The sequence below is a fragment of the Chelon labrosus genome (genome assembly GCF_963514085.1).
Source record: "Chelon labrosus genome assembly, chromosome: 8".
NCBI lineage: Eukaryota > Metazoa > Chordata > Actinopteri > Mugiliformes > Mugilidae > Chelon > Chelon labrosus.
In genome coordinates, this window is record NC_140358.1 from 5,539,928 (window position 1) to 5,564,154 (window position 24,227).

Sequence of the window (24,227 nt, forward strand, 5' to 3'; positions counted from 1 at the left end):
AAGGTTTTGAAACAGCTGTTGAATATTTGTTTCTAGGGTGGGTCCGGAAAGGAGAAAATATAGCCAAGAGAAAGTAGAAGAGATTAGTGTGTACAGTAAATACTGTTTTTAAAATAATGTCAGTGGCTTTTGACATGTTTGTTAGTAGTCTCAAGGAGAACAGGCTGGAGGGACGAGGAGGAAGTGAAGCAGGCCCTAAAAAGAGAAATTGTGACGGACGGTCATTTTCTCATTGAAATGTCAATAGTGGATTTAAAAAATATATAATCTAAAAGTTTTGGAGAAAGAAAGAAAGGGTCAGAGGTGTTGGAGGAGTCGAGATAGAAATGAGGTTGAGGGAGACAGAAAATAGTGAAAGGAAGAGACCGGCAGAGGAGAAGGTAAAGAGATACAGGAAAGGGGGCAAGTATGGATGGAGACACAATGATACACAACCACCGCACAGAGCAGGATGCAGTGACAGGGACTGGAAATCTGTAAGAGCTAAACAGATTATAAACCGTGTTTTCTCTGCCAGTAGATGCTGTTACATTACCAGGAGAGAGAGGACAGAGTGGCACATTACTGCATTCGCAACATAGTCCCCAAAGGACAAATAAAATTAAAAAGAATCAATTCATTATGAATGCTTAAACAAATTCTTGGTAGGTTCATTTTGTGAAGATATTATTGTACTGCCAGACTTGTGGCATTTTGCATCTATAGGCTACATAACTGCGTGCTGTCTCAATAACAGCAGGTTGTCCGTTTTATTCAACTGTATTAAGTTTAAATACCTCAAGAAGAATTTACAACCCCGTTTTTATATGTAGTTCTGAAGAGGCCAGTCTATTGGGCCATTGTTTCTTTTGATCTACTAAACAGCCATGCAGGTATCACATTAAGTCAGCGGCAGGCTATTCACGCAGAAGGAGGGAGCGAGTAACAGAGAGCCTATGCAGAGGTGGGACCAGCATCAGATATCGGAAGAGCTCGATGCCAGCAGCCTGACCCACGCACAATTAATCACATCCCACTGGGTGGCAGGACAGGAAAGAGGAGGAGAGATGGTGATGAGGCAAAGAGAGAGGGGGAGAGAGAGAGAGATGGAAATCAGGCAGGACTAAAAAACAATTGAAAATGGGAAGAGAGTAAAAGAAAGAAGAAGGAGGAGGGGAGTCGAGGAAGAGAGGCAATCTGCAATCTAATTTGTTCTCGTTTAAGGTGTAATGGTCTCATCAGTATCTTTTTATGTACATATCCCTTTCTGTCCCTCTTTCTCCTTCCCATATTATTAGTTTCTTTCTTTCGTGTCCCTTCTCCAAGGTTGTTTTTTTTAGAAGCCTTGTTTTTTTATCAGTCTGAAATACAGGATACCCCGTGAAAGCAACAGATAACAGTGACACAAAAGGAAAGTAAACTGCAAGTGAGAACAAACCTTTAACTTTATAAATGAAAAAATATGTTTACCTTCATAGTAATCAAACCCCAGTGTTCCCGGTGGGTTAAAGTCCAATAACGTCCCTCCAACTTAATGGGGACGTCTGTGTGTGTTTCTGCTTCCTGGTACTACAGCTTCATTCTCATGCCTGGGCAGGGCAAAACGTGATGCTCACATGGTGCCCCGGCGTGTCTATTCCACTCTCGCTGGCTCACAAATACAACTTCATGCCAAACCACATGGAATCGCCAATGATGGCCATCCTTTATTCCTGTTTACTTAGTGTCAGTTAATTTGACTGAAATCAGCATCATCAGTTTGTGGTTTTGGGTTAAGCTTTTATAACATTACCCCACATTCTTGTTTTCATCTATACCCCACTTCAAAAAGCCGTTGTGTTTCACAGGGATACCTTAGTAGTTCCAGTTTATTCTGCTAATGCTCTTTGCCAAGAATTTGGCACATAATTGGAAAGGTTGCAGCATTCAGCCCCCACTGGTCTCAGCAAGGAATAATGCAGACATCCAGTTAATTGAAACTTCAATCCAGAAACATTTACATGTGTTGATTCAAGAAAATACAGCAAAAAAAAAAAACGATTTTTAATATGCTGTTTTTCACCTCACTTGAGAAATGGCCTGTCATGAACTCATTTGTTCTAATTTTAGACTTAAATGCAGTCAGATTTGGTCAGAAAATACTTTGCTACTAATTTTCTCAACCCCTTTTTCGGTTTGGGTTATAAACACTTGTGCTTTCCCAGGGTGGTTTCCAACGGCAACACTCTGGAAATGTCAATTTTCTCAGAGATGAGTGGAGTAAATCACACAACGTTGGTTGTTCAAACACTCACGAGTTTATTAAACCAGTCCACTTGCACACACGCAAGCACACGTACACATGCAGCAACACATAGCCTACGTAAAGGAGCCCACACACAAACAAAACACACATACACGATTTAACACCAGGCTGCCAGGGTAAAGCCGTAAAACAGGCTTTAAACCCCGTGGGAAAGTTCAAATATGAGACAATTCAACTACTAATAGCTCTTAACTCATACACCTAAAGGCCACTAAAGCCTGTTTGCAGACGCCATAGACCTTTAGAGCTGAGTGTTAAAGTCATCAGGGTCAAAAGGCACTCTATATTACAAGATGAACACTCCTGATCAAGAGACACGTACAAAGACAGGGACATTCATTTGTATATCCCATTATTTCTCTGTGACTCACACTTTCACCAACCCCCCCACCCCCCACACACAAACAAAAATATACATATGGAGACACTCACGCTTACATTCCAGAAGAGCCTTCATCTGTCCTCCAAAAATACCCTCTAACACAACGAAACAAAGGACCAAATGCAACATTGCACTTACACACATTCCCTCCAGAGACCTCACACCTATGCAGAGGCATTGCATATGGCTGTCCAACTGTGTGACTTTCTGTGAAGGATTACTTCAAGGGTCGGTGGGTCTCACTGTCTGACTCAGCGAGACAGAATACAGCCGCCCCACAAACATGCATATTCTTGATGTACCTAGGCACAGCTACCTCCTCTACCCCATCCCCATAGCGGTAAAGGAGTGAGATGAGTGAAAAGGTTAAATGATCACGTAACTTATGTGAGTGACTCATTTTAGTGGCTTTACTCATTGCTCTAGCCCTGTGCTTAATGAACGAGGGAGGTATGAAGGAGCTGCGCGTGATTGAAGGAGTGAAGAGTCCATGCATTTCCTTTTGCCTCCTCTACTTTAATGAGGCCTCAGGGAAGATTCTGAGGGCCCTTCACGCAACTCAAAGAGTCTTTTAGGCCTTTCGATAGCTGGCCTCTTTTCAGTGTCTGTGTGGGAAAGCTCTCAGAGTAATAAATTCAAGTTAGAACTCATGTCAAAGCCAAAACAACTGCAGCAGAACTAACTGCACATTGATAATCTGCCATATTTTCACATACATTTATGTCAACAATACTTGGATAAATATGGTGTGTTTGTATCTAACATGAAATTTGAAGAGTAGGCTTCAACAGTGTTGCCTTACAAGATCATACAGTTTGGTTTTTGAGTCTGTACCCATTTCCTGAAAGCTTTTATATTTGTTGTTTTAATCTCCCGTCTAGTCCCATGTTGGTTTATAAAAGCAACTATCACCAGGTGCCAAAGGGGAGTCAGATAACCCTGACTCTTAAATTCTGTAACAAAGTACTTCAAAATAATTTTAATTCTACTAAAGTCTGCAACTCTAAATTATTTAAAGCAAATATAGGGGTCCTACCAGCAGCTGCTACGCTGACTTAGCAGAAAAACTGCAAACAGCTAGTATCACTAATGAGAATGCTGTATCTCACTTATTTAATCTGCACACAAACTATCTAAAAATGACACGCTGTGGCTTTGCAGGAGTTATGGGTCAGCTCAGTTCTGCCCAGACACATTAACCTCCTGGACTCTCAGCTGGTTCCCTGGCAACCTTGCTGTGATTCTAGCCAGCTGCTTTCTGTAGCTTTAATTTTGCCACATAGATGGGAGACTTTCTTCTGATACCCCTATGTGGTTTCAGTTTGGCCATTTTATGGTTCGATTTTGATTTATTTCATTGAGGAAAAACACTTTACTGCACATAATATGCATGTTGTAGTAATTTCAGTTCCAACAACACACAAGAATGCATTTTAATCACAAAGAGATTCCCAGACATTTGATGTATTAAACCTTTTTACACTCTGCACTCCTGCAAAATCAGTGTTTATGCTGTCTTCACAGTTCACCTTAATGCATGCTTTGAATGAGAATCAACACTCCTCCCTGATACAATTTATACCTGCTTTAACCTCTCCACCCCATTTGCTGTTCACTCCATTTTATGTTCTGCCAAATAACATTTTGCATTTAATCTGTACAATCAATATTCTTTCAGTCACAGCACTGGCATTCCAATTTGGAGCCTGAAAAGATTCAATTTAGCAAACAGGCATGTTAGCTTGATTGAACTTGATAACATTAATAACAGCATAACCTTTCTCTTGCATTTTATTTTAGGTATTGATATAAAATTCAATTCCACTCACGATGAATTGCATGCAGGGTGTTGTTAGAAGTACTAGTTAGGTGTAATATGAAGACAGACAATCAGAAGGAGACTTGAAGTGGATGCACTGTGGATGAAGTTCACTTGCTGACCTATTGAAGCAATTCACGTTGGAAAAGGGAGAGTTTGTGCAATGAAAAATAAGGTTTAACTACAATTCACATGTGATCTTTAAAGGCCCGTTGTCAAAGGGACTACTCACAGGGCTAACTTTTGAAGTGCGGTCATTGGAAAGCAATGATCACTTTGCAAGTTAGCTGCTAACATGATACTACTAGTTATTCAGAGTTGCTTCTCTGGCATTTGGTTTTCTGGATTACATATAATCTCATTTAAAAAGAGCCAATAAGGAGGGAAAATACTATAAGAACCCCCCCAGGGAAATCCCATGATATCGCTACCAAATATTGGCAATTTTAATTTTCACATCCAACTTTCTAACCATCACATTCACTTTTAATTGTAACCACTGAAGATGGCCCTAGAAGTCAGAGCACCAATCCTTTTTTTGCAGATTTTAGACAAATTGTCATATTAAGACTAACGGCATCAATATAGAAATGCTGTTTTGTCAGACTAATGATTGCTCTATCATGTTTACAATTATTAGAGGCAGTTTGCTCAGCAGTAGCAACAATACAGTTGTAAATAGGGTCATAAAACTACCCTGTTGTGCTTTCAGTCTGTGGTTACTTTCCCACAATAGACTATTGATTTAAGATTTCAGAGCAGGCCCAAGTGCACCAGCAGGTTTTTGCCTGCCGAGGGGTTTCATCTAAAACTAGACGTGCAGTGCTTGAAAATGTGAAGGAAAGTCTAATTTTCCAAATTAATTGAAGAAATATTATAACAAACTAGAGTTTTTACACTTGTAGTGACGTCATTTAGCCTCTGGTTGATGTAACAGTGTAGCTGTGTTCTGATACGCAGCTACACAAGAACTTCTTCCAGTCTGAGTGTGTTCAGAAAGTTAATGTACAATAAATACTAACCAGTAAAATAACCCAACGAGACGTAGAGCTACGTTTTATGTTGAGTTTGGACTACCTTCAGTCAACACTGCTCCTCTTTCACTTTGTTCACTTTTAACAGACCATAACTATTGTTAGTGATTACAAGAGATATTAATCGTATTGAACATGGAGTCGATATTGGTTGTAATCACAGTCATAAAGTTACAGTGTTATGTTGTGTTTTAACGCCTGTAGTAATTCACACAGCCTGCCGGTGTATTGATCTGTGTCTGTTAAGGCTGATTGAGCATAATAGAGACTAATAGAAAATTCTCTTTATTACCCACACATGCAGTCTCACACAATGACAGCTCAGCCTCAACAGAACAGACTTGAGGCTTTCGTTTTCAGATTTCAGAGATTTGTAGCTAAAATTCTAAATTTCCAAATGTTTAGATTTAGCTTACTGAAAGTGCCTTAACCTACAAACAACAAAAGACAGGTTTAGTTCTTGGGATCTTCTGAGTCCTGTAGAAGATGGTTGGACCTCTGCAAGTAGCCAGTTAATCTCATGTATGTGAGAACCTGTTCACAAGGGAGGGGGGGAAGATTGACGAATTAGGCTTTGACCTCAGAGTGTAGGCTGCGCCAAAGACACATATGATAACATCACTCTCTCTCTCTCTCACTCTCTATCCCTCTATCCCTCTCTCTCACACACACACACACCCAAACACGCAAACACTAGCGATAGCATCTCCCTGTGGGTTGCCTCTAAAGAGTCTCCTCCATCACTGACTGCAGAGGCCCTTTTACTGCAACCAAGAGATCACTGCACCGAAAAGCACACGCACACAAGCATGTACATGCTGACTCGAGAATACGCACATTAAACGGGCACACACACGCGTACAAACATGTATACGTAGGCAAACACACAGACACACACACACACACACTTTCAGGGAATCCTGGATCTGTCCTGCAACACCACTGCAGTGGTCACTGCAGCCTATCTCAAATTAAAAAGAAGAAATAAAGCTGAATAGGCATTTTGTAATAGAAACATTGTGTGTTGCAAATACCACTGTTGGTTCAGCCTTTGAGCTCTCTTTTACTGTGACTGCAAAAACAAAATGTGATATTTTCTTTTCCACCCAAACAAGCTTTTTTATAATAATTAGTTGACAGGGCAGCAGGAACAAATCTGTATTAAAAAGCTAAATATATATTTGAAGAGTTTATCTTATAACAATTGACTGAACAATGACAATGTTTTGAAAAGGATTTTAATGTAAAGTTGAGACACAAGATCTCATGTTACCATAAATGTTCTATGGTTTTCTCTCTCTATGTGCTGTACATATAAGATAAAAGATACAACTCTTGCAGCCTTACGACTTCATGTTTGCTAAATAACTTAATTGACCGTATATCCAATGAACCAATATCTCTAAAAGCTCAGCCTACAAATAACATTGTAATCTATAAACTCAATTCTTAGAATGTCAACTTTGACAGTTTTATGTGAAAAATCACGTTATTATTGTTTCCAAAGTGACATCACGCTTATTCCAAGCATAACGTCACTTTGGCAGCAGCTGCAGGCCAAGATGCTAATACGTAGCACATCAAGTATTTTCCTGACCATATAACATCGGTTGTGAAACATTTGTTATTGAAACCAAGATTACAAAATTACACAGCAGTGTGTTTTTTATGGTGTAAGTACGGTCAGGTATGTTCAGATCTGTGCAGGATTTTAAAATTGACGCTGACATAAGGGGGAGTACAAACTTAGTGGAAAGTCCCCATGTGGATCAATCAGATACTAGAAATACTTGTTCTGTAAAACCAAAGCCCTGAGTTAAACAGTAAAAAATACACTGGTAGCTTCGTTCCATTGGTGCCAAGCTCTTGTTAAGTCAAATGATAAATAGTTTTGTGTTGTTTTATATGCATGTTTCTTGATCTTCGGGAACGAATGCATGGTTCATTTTTGATTGTTGGGTTAAATTTATGTGATAATTTGACGGAATGAAATCCAAATTAATATATTATTTTTAATTAAACAGGATTGAGTCGAAGCCGTCACTTGTGGAGCCGAATCATTAATTTTTACGATCGCTTCCAATCGAAGAGTTTCTCCAATTTTCAAGCGTGTGCAGCCATGGCTGGAGGCGTGTAAAGTAAGCTGGGAAATATAGCCACAATATAAAACATAGTTGTGGACTTCTAAATGATGTTTTTAGTGTTTATCTTGGCTTAAGTCAGTCCACTCACTACTTTATTAAGGCAGAGAGCTGCTGAGGGGGGCTGAACGCAGTGAGTGGGAGAGTAACTGACAGGGAAATTGCAGAGGGAAATTATTGTTATTCCACAATTAAATTATATACACTGGGTGGAATCACCCCTGACAGGGCTGACCATAGCAGCGCCGCTGATGCCTGTGTGTGTATGTGAGAGCGAGTGTGAAACTTTATCCGTCTACCAAGGCCACTGAGGCTACATTGGCAGGGAGGAGAATGTAGAAAGAGAATCGGAAGGAGAGAGAATTAAAGAGAAAGAAAAGTAGTAACATCAACAGAGTGGAGCAAAAACAGTCTATTTTAAGGCTGAGTGGGTGTTAGGAAAAACACAGCAAACCCCCAGTAATGAACCTATTTTGAAAAGTTGTGACGACAATACAGTACGTAAAATAAACCATCCTTGATTTTTGTGGGTGTAATCGGACCGCGATCGCACTGTGCGTTTAGGCACAAACATATTGCAGATGCTGTGAAAAATTCTTTCATCTTGAATTTGGGCCATTTCTCAGAGAGAAATCTGACCTTGTCCTTGTCTGAAGGCATTAAAAACACACTGTCAAACGTGAAAAATGAACTGGTTTCAGAACTAAAAAATGACCGCTCCGTCTTCATTCTTCCTGAAACAATGACTCTTTGAATACACAAGGTTTCGGGTGATATGTAAAATAAACTCGTGCTATTTTCTATCCAGGGAAATTAATGATCCGTGAAACTTGGGTAAAATCAAAGCAAATGGTTTGATGGCTGGCTTGTGTTGATGTTGGCGTCAATAAGCCACCAGAAAAATTATATTGTAGTATAAATTTTAGAAATCCCTGGATTTCTAAAGTAACATGGATCTGGTGATCTGAGTGTTTACTTTCTCCTGTGAAACGTTGACTTCAAGCCATTTGAACGGTCTAACAAGGTAAAATGAGAGGTCATTATTTTTTGCTGTATTTGTCCCCAGATCAGTTAAGGAATTCCTGGTGTGTTTATCTTGATTATATAAAATTAAAAATGTCTTTAAATACACTTTAAATTAATATTTACTAACTCAAAAGTTTGGAAGCATATTGTTTTTCAGGGCGGCCCTCCGTCCTCGTCCATCCAATTCTTGATAAAACAATCCGTCAGTTTCTTCATGGACTCAAAGATGAACTGATTCAAATCTGGTGGTCAAAGGTCACTGTGACTGCACCAAACTTGTTTTTGTGCTTAAAATTCATTTATCTCATATCTGGTACGGCTTCACAAGTAAATTTCAACTGATCTTTACTTTTAAACCCTGCAGCTAATTTCTGATGTGTTGATGTAATTAGAAGGTCTTGGCTACAGAAACATACCATATAATGAAAATACTGTATATTTTGGAGAAAAGCTGAAGAGAATGAGTTTTTTAATACTCTACAGCGCCTTATAACTTATTAAATGAACACGTGATGTGAGCTTTGAGTCCACTGTGTTGTGTGTGCATTTTGTCTCCGCTCTTGCTTTGCTGTATTGTAATTTCGGCGTGTGCACTGGTTCAGTCATGAGGGACCTGCTCGTGTTCTGATACATTTCCCCCCACCTTGCGAATGTTTTGTATATGCAGCTTTACCAGCTTGTATGAGTCCATCAATGAAATCTGATCCCCCGCGGATTGCTTTGATGGAAAAGCCGTCTTTTCTGCATTTTTTTCCCCCCCTCTCTTCTCATTTCTGTCTCCATTTCTGTACACAAAAACCACAGAGAATCAATAGGAGTAGTGTTTCCTCCACACACTGACGAGGTATCGTGTACGTGTGTGTGTGTATTCGGTTGTAATGAGAGTCAACCTTGTTTTTCATTCCACTTTAGGTCGATACTACACATGAGACAGAGTGTAGTTTATGGGACAGCTAATAGTCAGAGACAGCAGTGACCTGCTTATACATTAGAACCATAAGCACAGATTAAATGGGTGTATTCATATGGGTGTGCATTAATAAATAATGAGTCAAAGCTCTGTGTAAGGACTTTGCACGGTATCATATGTTGGACAAAAAGTGAGAATTCATAAATGCTGTCCTGTTTAGTTTTGATAGTGTTTGAAATTGAACAAGGGATATTTGGTAATTCTCAATTGAAGTCTACCAGTTCCTTTTAAATTAAGTTTCTCTTAAAAAAAAAAAAAAAAAAAATGTCCATTGCAAGGCTTTTGATTAAGTTGTTTTTTTGTCAAGGAGAAAGAGCAATAGGACAATAAATTATTTTCTTAAGGAAAATGCTTCCCGTGGCCACAAGGTGCTGTGCCAGTGTACTCTCTTGTGTGCCACAGCTCTGGTTTGGTCAATCTAAAAACTCTTAAAAGAAATGACTCAACTAAATTCATCTGTTACAATCATAGGATTCCAGTCAGGACACAATGAAACTTAATAATTCACTATGAAAAAGTAATCATCTTGACAGCATTTCCAAAGCATTTTTTGTTATTTAGAAAACATGTAGTTGAACTGTTGTTTTGTGAGTGAACAATGATTTATAAAAATGGTAACAATTGTAAAGATGTGCTGCTCGATCTTTGTCTTTGTGTGCAATGTCTCCTCTCATTGTCAGGCTAAATATGTCATATAACATGAATGATTTCCCTATCATGGGCTTTATTAAGGTAATTTTAGACGATTTGATATATTTAAAAAAACAAAATAGCCATAATCTTATAAAAGTCTTTAGACATTTTCGTAATTTGATCAGAAATAGTTTTGGATCCTTTCTCCTAACTATGATGAGACCTTCGATTTATTTTGTAATAGCTTTTGCAGTTCTTGACTCACTGGTTTGGAACCAGTGTCGTAGACAATGGTCCTTTTTCATATGTTTTTAAGACGAAAAAATTTCCTTTTTTACTCGAGAGGGGGAAAAAGTTTACGAGGACTTGAACCTGCGTTTAGGGCAGAATTTAACTTGACAGTTTCAACCATGAGACCAATAAGTGGCACCAAGATCGTATTTTTATAACACTCTGTTTTTCTCTTCTCCCCCTCCCCTTCTTCCTTTCTCTGTCCAGCACCCTCAACAACAACAACATCACCCTCATCCCTCTGTCCAGCTTCAACCACATGCCCAAGCTGCGGACACTGTGAGTATAATCCAGAGTGACACACACACAAACCTACAAATATATCTTACAGAGTGTGGCACCCACACACTGTGTTGCACATATGTACAGAGAGCTATTAGTTTTACTCTACTCTTATTGTAAACTCTGTACCAACATGCTTGACGCACATGCAAATACACGCACATGCATCGCGGCAACGGGGTCTGTGTGTGATCATCTAATCATGCCATAATAAGAGACCAACTCTTATATTGTTTCATGACTGTGAATAATCATGCGGCCATTACGTACACCCAAGGCGCACACGGAGATGGATCCAGTGACAAATATGTGCATGTACCGCACACACTGATACACACACACACATGTACACTTGAGTAATGGTAACCTCATTAATGCCACAAGAAAGGCTTGTTTCGGCTCTATAGTACAATGTGCTTTGATTCATTAGAAGAAAACCTCCAAACACACACACACAATTGTGTTCCAACACTAACCCCAGGCCAAATGATCTTCTCTGATTGATTGGAAGGGAGCTTGGAATTGTACGTATGTTTTTTTTGTATTCAGTTGTGTAAAGGAGATCTTAAAGTTGTCAAGGCGATGGCACGGCATCTCAGGGGAGTCTATACCCATAACCTCATGGGGCTGTTTAACAGGCAGACCTTTGGTTGCGCTCCTGCTGGCCACGCTGGGGTTGGATTGAACCAACACCTGCGGGCAAAGAATGGGATTACCTTCCCCAAATCATAATTTGAAGATGCTCTTGTGTGGTCACAGTCCTGCTTAACATTAAAAAACTGGAATTTCTAAATACACAACGCAAGCGGGAGAACATTTGTAGAAGTTCATTTACCTTTCACAGTCATTTCTGCTGTTCACCTTTTGACCGACAGTGTCCATCGACAGCCAGCCACATAGCAGGGCTTCTGTTTTTCCTTGCTACTTCTGCAACTGCAGCGGCAATACGGCTTGAAATCAGCCTTTTAAAATTGGATTTCAAGCAGAAGCACGGCTACACAGTTGCCAGCAGATTGAGTGCAGAGTTACCAATATCCAATATCTTTTAATCAGAGGCCCTCGTCTGCTTCTGTTTTCTGTCAACATTGAGTGACTCTCTCCACTGATTTCCTCCTTCCTCCTCCCCTTTTTCCTCACAGTTTCTGCATCCTGATTCATATTTGTTTCATCTTTCTCCAATCTCCTACAACTCCTGTAAAGTGTTTTTCTTCTTTTATTTTTCCCTAAAACGTCTCTGCTCACTTTGTGATCCCTATTATATTATCCCTCCTGCTCGTTTGGTGGCTTCCTCTTCCCTCCCTACCTTTTTTTTTTTCCACCTGTCTTATTCTGTTTCGTCCCCGTCTTTCCACTCTCCATTTCCACTTTCCTCTTCCTTACCTCTTTTATGTCAACTTTTCATATCTCAGGCCAGCCTCCTCTTCTCCCTCTTTGTCCTCAGTCTTCTCCTCTTTCTTGCCTCATTCTCTCCATTACATTTTGTGTCCGTCCTCTCAGATCCCAGTATTGCATTTGCCACTTTTATAAAAATGACTCATTCAATCATATGTTTAGAGATGTCCCTGATGTATTTAGTGAGATGTGTGAATGCATGTGTGTGTGCGTGTGTAGAAATGTGTTAATTAAAACATTTTACCTCCACTGCCAATATAATATGTGACTTTATCATTCTTCTATTTTTCTTAATATTCTCCCTACCCATCTACATAGCTCTCTGTGCTCTTCCTCCACCTTTATTTCGCTTTTTCTCTCTAATATCCATGTATTCCATTAGCAGTAATGATGTTGCATCACTACTGGTGTCCCTCATTCAGAACTCCCACTGCTTCTATGTGTGTGTGTAATTCACTGTACTAAAGATGTGCCCAGTAACCCTCTGGGGCAAATACTGAGAATAAACACTCACAGACATAGGCGCACACACACAGTACACAGCAAACTCACACACACACCACCATGCACAACGCCTAAGCTCAACAGACACAATCACACACACACACACACATCCACACAAACACAGCACTTTCTCCATACCCCCTGCCTGTTCCCATTCTCCCCTGTGTTTTAATCCTACTTGTCAGTAATTAAGGCTGAGCCGGGGGTGGGCCAGGACGTGGCTATCTCCAGGCGGGGGTTTGACTATAAACTGGATTTATAATGGGAGAGCGGTATTAAAACCCACTGCCCCGCTGCTAGCATCAATGAGACCATCTCTGTTCCATAACAGGATTTGTCCTCTGCTTTATTACAAAAGGAGGCCTGTCTTCTGAAAGGCTAGATATCCCGGCTGGCATATAATACGCTGACAAGACATTCTGCTGTTCATCCGCCCTTTACCTCCTCCTCCTTCTGTCTATTTTTCTTGCTCTCTCCGTCTCTCTTAAGGCTTCAAATAGAGCCGGTGCAGCCTGTAGAGAGTCTCAGCTCTTTGAAAAACCACCTGATGCCCTCTATATTGAGCGGCACCTTTTAATTAATGCCACAAATGAAATTTTCACAGCCTGTTAGTGTGAACCATAACTTAAAATAATATAAATATAAAGTGGCTATTGTAATTCTCATCAGCATGTTCAGTAAGGCCACCTGATGAGAGAGTGTAGCGACCACATCCCAGCAGCTGCAAGTGTGTGGGATCTAAATTGCTGTCTGAGTCTGCTCGGGTCAGCGGAAATAGACTTTATGAAACCTGTGCATTCTGTAAATTATCCCCAGCAACAAGAACATTGGCTCATACATTTTCAACGTTGTGACCACAACAGAGGAAATTGTATTCACCTTTTTCTTCCTCAGAGTGGAGGAGAATGATTTAAGATGAGCATACGATACCAACACTAAATGGTTGTTAGATGGCAGCAGAGGAAATTTTTTTTTTTCAGAGACGTGACCCTTAACGGTTTCTTTGTCAGGTGCTCCCCATTCTTAGCTAACCTCTCAAAACAAGTCAAAATAATCCAATAGTACAAAAGAAATGAAAAGTACCATTCTGGATTTGAATGCAGACTCATACATTTGCTGTCACAGAGCTGATGGGTTTCTAAAGAACTTTTCTAAAAAGACGAAATTTCAGTTCGTTGTTCGTTTGAACAGGAAAGCAATATTTAAACAATATATTTTTTCTCCTCTCAGCCGCCTGCATTCCAACAACCTCCACTGTGACTGTCACCTGTCCTGGCTCTCTGATTGGCTCAGAGCCCGGCGGGGCTTGGCTCCCTTCACCCAGTGCATGGCCCCCGCCAACATGAGGGGCCTCAATGTCCCAGAAGTGCAGAAGAAGGATTTTATCTGCAATGGTGAGTTGACATTAACACATACACACAGGGGATTTGAATCAAATATCACTGACCTTAAATATCAGCCGTGAAATGACTCCTTCTTGTTGGTGGTCATTTCACTCAGCAAGCTGTTAGTTAGGTTTCAATTTGTTACGCTGACTTAAACATAATTTAATATATTTTTGAAGAACATGACAATTTTGAAATGAACACAGAGAAATCAAAACTGTAAAACAATGTATTCCTGCCAAATGTATTGACTGTTTATTCTTTGATTTAGAGAGAATGTAGTAAACCTGAAGACCATTATTACAGTCAGTGTTGTTATCGTCCCCAGACAGCTGAGTCCTGACTTTATAACACTGAAAGAATTACACAATGCAGAGCATGTAATCAGCTGAAAAGCCAGTACAGGAACAGTGTTGTTATCAGCTGCAGATTGTATAGGCAATGTTTATGGTGGTCTGATTCAGCTCTCTGTGCTAATAGACTGTCAGGCTGCTCTCTCTTTATTAGCCTCAAGTCTGGTCCTCTCTGCCTCCATGCTCCAAAGTAGACCACTTCTCATTGCACTTGTATCCATTCTCCTCTCTTACTGCAGGTGTCAGACCTGCCTTTATCTCTCTTGGCTTTCTTCACTCAGTTTCTTTCAGCTTTTCCTCGTTTACCCTTCTGTTCATATTTCTTCTTCCTGTCCTTGGCGGCCAGTCTTCTTAACCCTCCGTCTTCCTTTTTTCATCAAACTTTTCTCCTGCTCATATCTGGAATATTCTTGTTTTCGCCAGTAGACTTTAATGAAATCTTACATGGGAAGCAAGTCTTTGTAATGTTTCATGAACTTGTATCTGTATTTTGCTGTCTACAGGTCCATCACAGACAGAGTCGAGGACTTGTGTTCCTCAGTTAGCCGTGTGTCCACCAAGCTGCAGCTGTAACAACAACATAGTGGACTGTCGTCGCAAAGGTCTCACTGAAATACCAGGAAACCTCCCTGAAGGCATCGTGGAGATGTAAGTTGTTCTTGTGCGATATAGGCTCATCTTTTTTAAGCAAAGCACATTTTTTGAACATAATTTATGTCTACAACACATTGTGGTCTGGGTGAAAACATGGTTCTTATTTCCTACAGGGTGTCCATTACTTGATAAAGGACACCTACTGAGTAGTTCCGGTGAAACTGCCCACGGTTCAAAATTAACGCGCCAACTAAAATCGATTGAAACTGGGTAACTATAGCAACAGGAATACAGGCTAAACCTCTTTGCGATTTATTGCAACATGTTGACAAGCAACAGCTGCTGCAATATATCTAGCCTGGCCTACAAACCTTTGCTGGCATTGGCATCAGGTGGCTGCAGACACCATCGACATTAGAAATATATGAAACTAAATAGAAACAAGACCCCAGAATATCTCATCCACAACACACTGTAGTCTCAGGGCGGTGGCTGCAACACACAAGTTGTGAGAATTAGGCTAGACTGCTCCTTTGTATCATCTCACATCCCATTGGCAGATGAACTTGCTATTTCAGGCTGCAGTCTATAGTGGCACATGGCCTATCATTTGTTTTCTTGATATAGATATGATGACAATTAGTTGGATAACTAGCTAGGTCATTGTGAATATAAAATACTGTCCAATTATATTTACTGTTGCCCAAGTGTACTCCTCACTGTTACTGTCTTTAAATCTTGTTAGCACAACAGTAGCTTTCTTATTTATAGCTAAATCAAAGTGTTCCAACAACTGAGCAGACCAGAAAACCTCTTGTTGCCAAGTTGTATCTACGGTTTGTCCTGGAATAGTGAAGAAAGTTTCCATTGCATCAGCCTACAGGATGGTGATATTTGTTTCAGGTTTTAGTCCATACCATTAGCTAGAACCATGTCTGTGTGTAAAATAGTTTGTGCGCAATGTTTACTGAAGGAGACACTTTTAACGTGTAAGATAAGAAAATACCAATACCCACTGCAAAATGTTTTCTAAGCAAGGAGTCAATTCAGAAGAAAATATGCATATATGCTCAAATATACCTCACAGTCTCTAGACACGTAGATATAGCATGATGTATTAAACTGTGGTACGTTGTGAGTTTGTAGTGACATTTTGTGTTGTGTTGCGGCCAAGCATTTTCTTCTCTTTTTCACATTCTCTTCCATCCATTTACACACAGACTTAAACACACACACACACACGCCATAGAGGGACATGTTTGATATCCGTATTGATCGCTGTACCCTGTTTGTTTGTAGAGAGGACAGCTGGTTGATTGCTCTGTGAGTAAAGGAGCAATTCTCCCCTGCAATGCTACACCAATACCTTTATACCTCCACAGCATAAGTAATAGATTCACCCACACGTACACGCACTAATGCACACGCATATATGCAGACACACTAGTTTTGCTTGCACAAACAAAGTGTGTACTTGGGCACAAATGCACATTTCTGAGAAGGTCACACACACGCATACACATACACAACTGCATACATTAAGACTGAGCCACAGGTACCAAAACATCTGAGGGAAATCTCTAGGACACACACACACACAGCGAGAGAGAGAGAATTAGCATTGGATCCATTATAATAAATGTTGCTGCTGCCGCCAGAAACAATAGAGTATAATGGGATGATGTATTGTCGGTCCTTTAATGGAGACAAAGTCATCTTTCTGGATGTCAGTTGCAAGGATCACTGCCAAATGCGTGCATGCATGTGTGTATGTGCCTGCAACTGAACACTTCATTTTATTTCAAGTTTGTTAGTTTGACTGATAAGGTCAAATATAATTCTGGACACGCTATTAGGTATCTCAAGGTGTTAACTTATTTAAAACATCAAGTGAGATGTGTACGAGTGCACTGTCATCAGTGTGTGCTCACCTGCAGATTCATCTGCTTTTTCATCGTATGGCCTCTGCATCTTATAGATTTTTTTTACATTGTCTTGGAATGTCTTTCCTTTAATACATTCTTTGACACTGAGCCTTTAAGTGCCTTTGTCTCAACCTTGCTTGATTGCCATCTGATATAGTTTGTAACTTGTTAGTGTGCAGATCGCCTTTGTCAGTGTCTGTACATCCTTGATTTGTTTTGACCCCTGGGTTTAAATAACGTATTGGTGGCTGCCATTGGATTGAGGTGCTGAATTATGGAGGGCAATACAAGCCAAGAAACTGGCACCTGCAGTGTAGCGTTCACAGTGTTTAATTGTTACTGGATGGCTGTCTCAAATTGGTTCAATAAATTAAACTAAAACGCATTTAATACCAGCAAATGTGATCAAAATTCTCTTTGAGATAGATAGATAGATAGATAGATAGATAGATAGATGTAAGAGGGGAAGTAAAGAGTAGGACTGGGTGTGGGCTGAAGAGGAGGAGGAGAAGGGTGGATTACCTTCCATTTATCATCTTGGCAGCTGACCCTGTGGCTGGCCTTGGGACCTCACCGCATCCTCTTCTTCTCTTCTGGTTTTTCTTCTCCTCCCTCCCATTGTTCACACTTTTCCTCTCCTTAAATTTCTCCTTTGTTGTCCTCCTTTTCCACTCCCCTTTTATGGTTTCTCTTCTGTCCTCTTTGTCTTATTCCTCTTTCCCCTCTTACTCTTTTTTTCAATCATACGATAACATTTTATTGTCATCCCCCGTTTTCATTCTGTTTGCCAATTTTCTACCTCCCTCCCTTCGTTCATCTTTTCGTTCACCACAGTGGCAAGAACATTTTCTACAGTAAATTTACCCAAATGTGAGCAGTGGTCCTAGTTCTGACATCCTTCACATGATAATAGAGTAATACTACTGAGTCTACAGTCTTCCAGAAAAATGTGTGTAAAAGTTCCACAAAAGTATTAGAAATCTTAGATGGCTGAGTATCTAAAGATGTCACAGTTTTGGCACCATCAAAGGATGGAGAGATCTAAATACAAAATATTAAAAAGCAGGATTGGGAAATACTGCTGCCATTGATTACTTCCAATTAAACTGTCTGTACATGTTCAAGTTGCAGCCCAAAACTTCTATATTACCCTGTTTCCTGAAAACTTTGACCAGACTTCCACTAAAAGAACACATATTGTGGTCAGCACGCATTTTTGCCTGATCAGCCTTTTGATTCTTCAGGAATCGGTTCACAATGGTCTCGTTGTGCTCATTAATGCTGGGTTGAAACGCTCAAGTCACACAGAGTGACCTTGTCTGGCCTCTGCTGGAAAGCACTGACCGACCCGCGGAAATATTGTGTAGATGTTGATTGGAACAGCCACCTTTTGAACTCTTTCTGCACTTGACTTGCTTGACTGAGGTTGTGGAGTAAAAGGGCATCATGATTTCCTTGGAAGGAGAGAAAAAGGAACTTACTACATGTCATGCATGGTGTGCTGTCTATGGAGGTGTATTAAAATGTCTTTCATTTAATGTTATGTTTTTATTTTAGACATCAGCTATCTCTCTTCCCTGTTTAACTATTTCTCTCTCTCTCTTTCCAGTCGCCTCGAGCAGAACTTGATTAAAGGCGTCCCAGCTGGAGCCTTTTCTGCCTACAAGAAGCTAAAGAGGATGTGAGTTTGCCTGAATATAACTGTATATGCATGTATATGTTTTCTTTTTTAGCCAGGTCGGTTGCATTAGACTAACTGACATTTGGGGTTAAATGCCACCACTGATTTTCTTACACTGCATCCACGCATTTCAAACCAACCTAAAACTTTCTGTTTATCAACCTCAGAGTTAGCAAGGCGGGACTGAGCTAACCCAGACCCAGAACTTCCATATTATAATTTACAGTCTCCATTAATCATGCTGTATGTTTTCAAAATTGAATTATTCAATAGCATGATAAAATTACATTAGTGCAAAAAAGGGTTTCTGATGGTCGCGACCAGATGTTCGAGGATTTTATCCAGCACTGCCAAGATCAAGAAAAAAATGGCGTAATTATTATAGTGTAATTATGTATGAGTTATTTCCACATTTAAGGGCCTTCCTTGGCATAAGAATATCGTTAACACTAGTTAATGCTTGAAGCATTGGCGTCTTCGGGATTTATTCATCAGGGGCCAAAGGGTTGTCTTGCATCAAGTTTCAAGAGAGCTTGATGGTAACTACAAATAAATGAGTGAAATTAAAATTTCCAGACTGTATCAAATACTATATAATACAAAATAAAATCTTTTTAATGCTTACCTTTAGTCATTAGGTAAAACATGTCTTCTGCATTCAAATGTTGTACAGTTATCTGCTCACCTTTCAATGCACACACACACAGTTTTAACCTCACCTCAGCAGCAGTGTTTAATAATATATCTTACAGTGCAGTGGAAGTGAATGACATGAACTGCACTTAACATGCCACTGCTTCCAGTTTCTCTCTCTCTTTCTCACCTTTCTGTCGCTTCAATTTTTTCTCCATTCTGTCCATCACTCTTTCTCCCTCTCTTTCCCTCTCTCCTTCTCCCTCCCTCATTTACTCGCACAGTCAGCCCCTCTTAATTTTTTTTTTTGCTCTTGTCCCCTTGCCTTGACCTAAGATGATGTATTCTCTCATGATCATTTGTCAGACAGTTCTAGGACATTCACACCGAATGAACCCCATTACTGTGTATTACAATAATCTCTCTCCCTCCCTCACTCTCCCCAGTGACTTGAGTAAGAACCAGATTTCTGACATAGCTGCCGACGCTTTCAGCGGCCTTCGCTCGCTCACCTCCCTGTAAGTATGACACACGTATATACGCAAGCACTCCCAGGCATGTACACAAACACATATCCAGACAGGAAAGTAATTGCATTTCCAGACATTAAGCAAATAAAAATGTTGTCACAGCCAATGTTGACAACTGGAACACAATGCAGCGGGGTGTGGACGTGTGCGCCGCATGTGTGTAATTGTACGTGCCTGTAATCACCCGTGCATGTGTGTCTCTGAGGGTGAATCTGATAAGAACATGAAGGACAGTTTAATTTGAATCAATCTGGAGCATGAAAATGAGACAGACAGACAGACAAGAAGGGGCAGACAAGGTGAACTCTACTGGGTGTTAGGACTGAACACTTATATACACACACCCATAATAGCCAGCTTAGCGTACAGGACTGTCACCGAGACGCTCGACTTCTGTGTTAGAGGCCTGCTGAGGCGCGATGTGGCAAAGTATAAAATTGCTCAAGTGAATTAAATGATTGCAGCTGCAACTGGAAGCACATCTCAAATATAATTTCAGTTTTTGACAATCAAATGAGATAAATGGTCCAAAACAGGGTGCTTGGCGCGAAAAGCCTCAGTGTGAAATGACTCTGCTGGGAGTGCTTTTTTTTTGGGGGGGGGCCTTCCAATTGACACAGGCAGTCTTTTTGTCTTTGATTGCAACACTCCTTTGGTCCGTCTCACTAAAATACTTTTTTCAGCTAAGTGAGTGTGCTGTTACATTGACAGTCTTTCTTTGCCTTTGGAAGGGCTTAATATTTGTAATGGATTTAATACAAGATGAAAATCTTGTACCTTCAAATTAGGTCAGTTTTTTATTTATTTTTTCCCAGATAATCTCTAAGCTCAAGTGTTTGTAAAAACATGAGAAAGGTATGATCAAAACTGCCAAAGTCTGAACAGCATCAACAGGAAAACTGTCCAGGACACCAATAAAAGTATTTTACCAAGCCACCCATCTAATTTCAGATCACATGTTACATGCCAGGAATTTTGGCACAATAACGTTGATGTTAGATCAGGCAGAGAAAACAGAAGAGTGAATGGGTTTAAATTAGGCAGTTTTATTTTAGTACCAAAGTAACAAAGAATAGAAAGAAAACATTTAACTACTGAGATCACCTTGTAAACACTAAATACTAAGTTATGTTATTTTGTCCTTGCAGGGTGCTGTATGGCAATAAGATCACTGAGCTGCCTAAGGGGCTATTCGATGGACTGGCTTCCCTGCAGCTGCTGTAAGTACTGTCCGTCTGGTTTATTGCTGTGAGTGTACCTGAATGTATGTGTGTGATCTCCCTAGGAAACAACAAACGCATTTTCAGTAAACAAAAGCCTGACACACTGTGTTGTTTTTTTGGAATGTGAGAATATGGTCTTAAATTGTGTGCACCTTCAGTTTGTTTTGGAAAATAGAAACCACTTGTCATGACATATGAAGAAAGTGCAGACCATGTTTGCTTTGTGGCTTAATTTCAGAACTGATTATGCTTTGAAGTTGCGTAAGCACAAAAATCTGTTCCTGGAGATCTCAATATTCATGAAAATACTATACACAAAATATATAAGTGCCATAATTTACTTGTGTTGTAGTATGTTGTTATTTGGTATAATTTAACTGTTAACCTGCCAGTGACATACATTTTCTAGAGAAAAAGAAAGCCTTATTCATCTTTGGACCTGAATCACAGCTCAGGCTAATGTTATGGGTTATTATTGCTTCAATATTTGTTGCTAATTCCATAAAGAAGAAAGCATCAAATATTTTATCCACAGTGTCAAGATCCTCTTAGTAATAATTACTGCAGCACTGTGGCAACCACTGTAGAATCTTCTCTTCATGATTTACCCTTCCATATGTCCTCATCACGTGTGTGTCTGCAGAGGCGTGTTTCCTAAAATGCTCAACGTTGAAAAAAATTTGTGCGCCGCAATAAAAACTGTAGTTCTTCTAACTTTAGGTGGGTTCTTCCAGGAAAGCTATTATTTCTGAATAGTTCCTCGTGGGCATAGATTCAAAGTGCAGCTGTGGTTCGGCATGCAGTAAAAGAATTCTGTAACGGCTACATAAGTACTGTATGTGGCATATGGTGCTTGCAAATGCCGCAGTCCACTGCAGAAACAGCTAATGTTCTGGGCTTTTCCGTCGTAAAGTGAAGCGAAGCAAAGAGAATGAGGATGAGTGACTCTAACCCACAAACACCTTTTACGGGCTTAGGTGGATCATTTGGATGCAAGGCGCATAGTCAGAGAGAGAAAGGGAGAAAGGGGTGGACGGATAGATAAATGAATGGACGGATGGATGAGAACTGAACGACTAAAAAAACGACACACAGGGAAGAAGATGGATATGGAGGAACATATAAACGCAGTAGAAAACCAGGGAGAGATAAAACCTTGTGTTTTCATGTCAGTGTATGCATGACATCATTAACATTTAGCCTTAGTGGGGAAAGCATTTCCCTCAGACCTCATGATGCTGCAATAAAGTGCTAAACAACTGGATGCTTTATATTTGTTTATACGAGCACGCATGATCCCTTAACAGATGATTCAAGCTCGTTTCTGTGCCTTCGTGAGTGGTTTATTCAATGAATAAATAAATTACTAAACGGCCAGTGGATATTCACACTGTACCACATCATTCGTTCTATAAAGACACAGCCTGTGGGAGTTTGGCGCTCGTTCAACAGGATAAAGGAAGGAATATGTCTTTTTTGCTGCCGAAAAAGTCGGTCAGTCTAAAATGACGAGATTCTTCCATATGGTGTCATAATCATAAATTAGATTTAGCTTTCGCCGGTGAACCGAGCCGGATGTCAACCTCCCGTGGCAAAGACGGGTTTATTGCTTTGTGTGGCTACTGGTCTGCTGTTTATGTTCTCTGTGCTGCTTTGCTTTACTGGTGCAGTTTCAAGTAATTAGTTCCCCCCGTGAGTCAACCTAATGAGGCGTGGATATGTCGCAGAGCAGCATGTGTGTGCATGCATCACCTGTGAACGCGTGTGGATGTATAAGTAGGATGTGCCAGCACGGGCGCTCGTTAGGATGGCTGGAGAAAATTAAGCCGAGCCGCTGCACCAAACGCAGAGTTAGTTAGAGAAAGGAAGAAAGAAAAGAGGGAAAGAACAGACAGTTGAGTGTGTGTGAAGGGGATGAAAACAGAATTTAACAAAACATAAGAAATCAGGGTGAAAGAGAAGAACAAAAAGGTGGAAAATGAGACCGACAAGAAGCAAAAACGGTGAAATGGCACAAAAATACAAGGAAAGAACTTGACAACCTGGATATATTAGCTAATGAAGTGCACTTATGAAAGGACGGAGATGGAGAAAGGGGTAGAGGTGAAAACTTTTCCTGTCATTTACGTAATCCCTCCATCACATTTTTTTTCATTTCCCATTGCCTCTCTTCTCCATTTTGCCTGTCAGCCTCCTTCGCTTAAATGTATATCTATGTCACTCCAAATTAAATTTTCACCTGCCCCTTCTCTGTCTCACTCCATTATTTCCCCCCGTCCTATCTCCATTCTTCTACCTCCCCTCGTCCTCCTTCCCTTCTCCCTCACCATCTGTCTCTCTCATCAAAACAAGATATTACACTCTCACGTCCAACGGTAGATATCCCCCCTCCTGCTCCAGGAGAGAAAGTGAAAAAGTATAAAACCGCAATTTTCAGATTTATGTGTCACGGCCAGAAAAAATATAATCATGAGTGAGCAGGGAAAGGAGGGGCGGCTTAAGGGAGGGACTGAGGAAGGAGTAGTAAGGACGGGCGAGAAAGTAGTGGTTTTGCAGCAAAGATGCATGTGGGAAAAATAAATTCTCATTATCTGCTTCTGTGTTTATGTTTTGTCTTGAGCACAGAGATAATAAATCTAAACAAAACAAATCCAGATGAACAACGAATGCTAATGGCTCTTCCTTGCGTTACAGATTGCTGAATGCCAACAAAATTAACTGTTTGAGAGTCAACACCTTCCAAGACCTGCAGAACCTCAACCTGCTCTCACTGTACGACAACAAGCTGCAAACCATCAGTAAAGGACTGTTCGCTCCTCTGCGCTCCATCAAGACTCTGTGAGTGTAGTAATGTTTTGAATGTGTTTTTACTAAAACTGCAACAGTTGCTTGATTAATCCAGTTGACAGAAAATTAATTGGACACTCATCTGGATGCCTCTCCAGGGAGGTATCCCGGGAAAGTTCAACTGGGTAAAAAATGTGCGGCAGACACAGATTACACTGGAGGGATTGGGTATCCGTTTGGTCTGGGAATAGTTTGGGATTCCCAAGTAATAGCTTCTTTCCAGCATGCCAGATATTCTGGTTCCAGCTTCTATAAATGTTGCATTTACTTTTGTCTTTGTTATATGCAACAAAAATTT

General features: G+C 40.3%; 1 protein-coding gene across 1 annotated transcript in view; it reads left to right on the top strand.

Annotated features, from left to right (window-relative positions):
• Positions 1-24,227, top strand: part of slit3 (slit homolog 3) — a 220,386-nt gene that overhangs the window by 144,465 nt on the left and 51,694 nt on the right. The window contains exons 7-13 of the mRNA XM_084549682.1: positions 10,788-10,859; positions 13,989-14,152; positions 15,000-15,144; positions 18,625-18,696; positions 19,776-19,847; positions 21,008-21,079; positions 23,777-23,920. Coding sequence (XP_084405808.1) covers positions 10,788-10,859; positions 13,989-14,152; positions 15,000-15,144; positions 18,625-18,696; positions 19,776-19,847; positions 21,008-21,079; positions 23,777-23,920 — 741 coding nt within the window. The remainder of the gene's footprint in view (positions 1-10,787; positions 10,860-13,988; positions 14,153-14,999; positions 15,145-18,624; positions 18,697-19,775; positions 19,848-21,007; positions 21,080-23,776; positions 23,921-24,227) is intronic.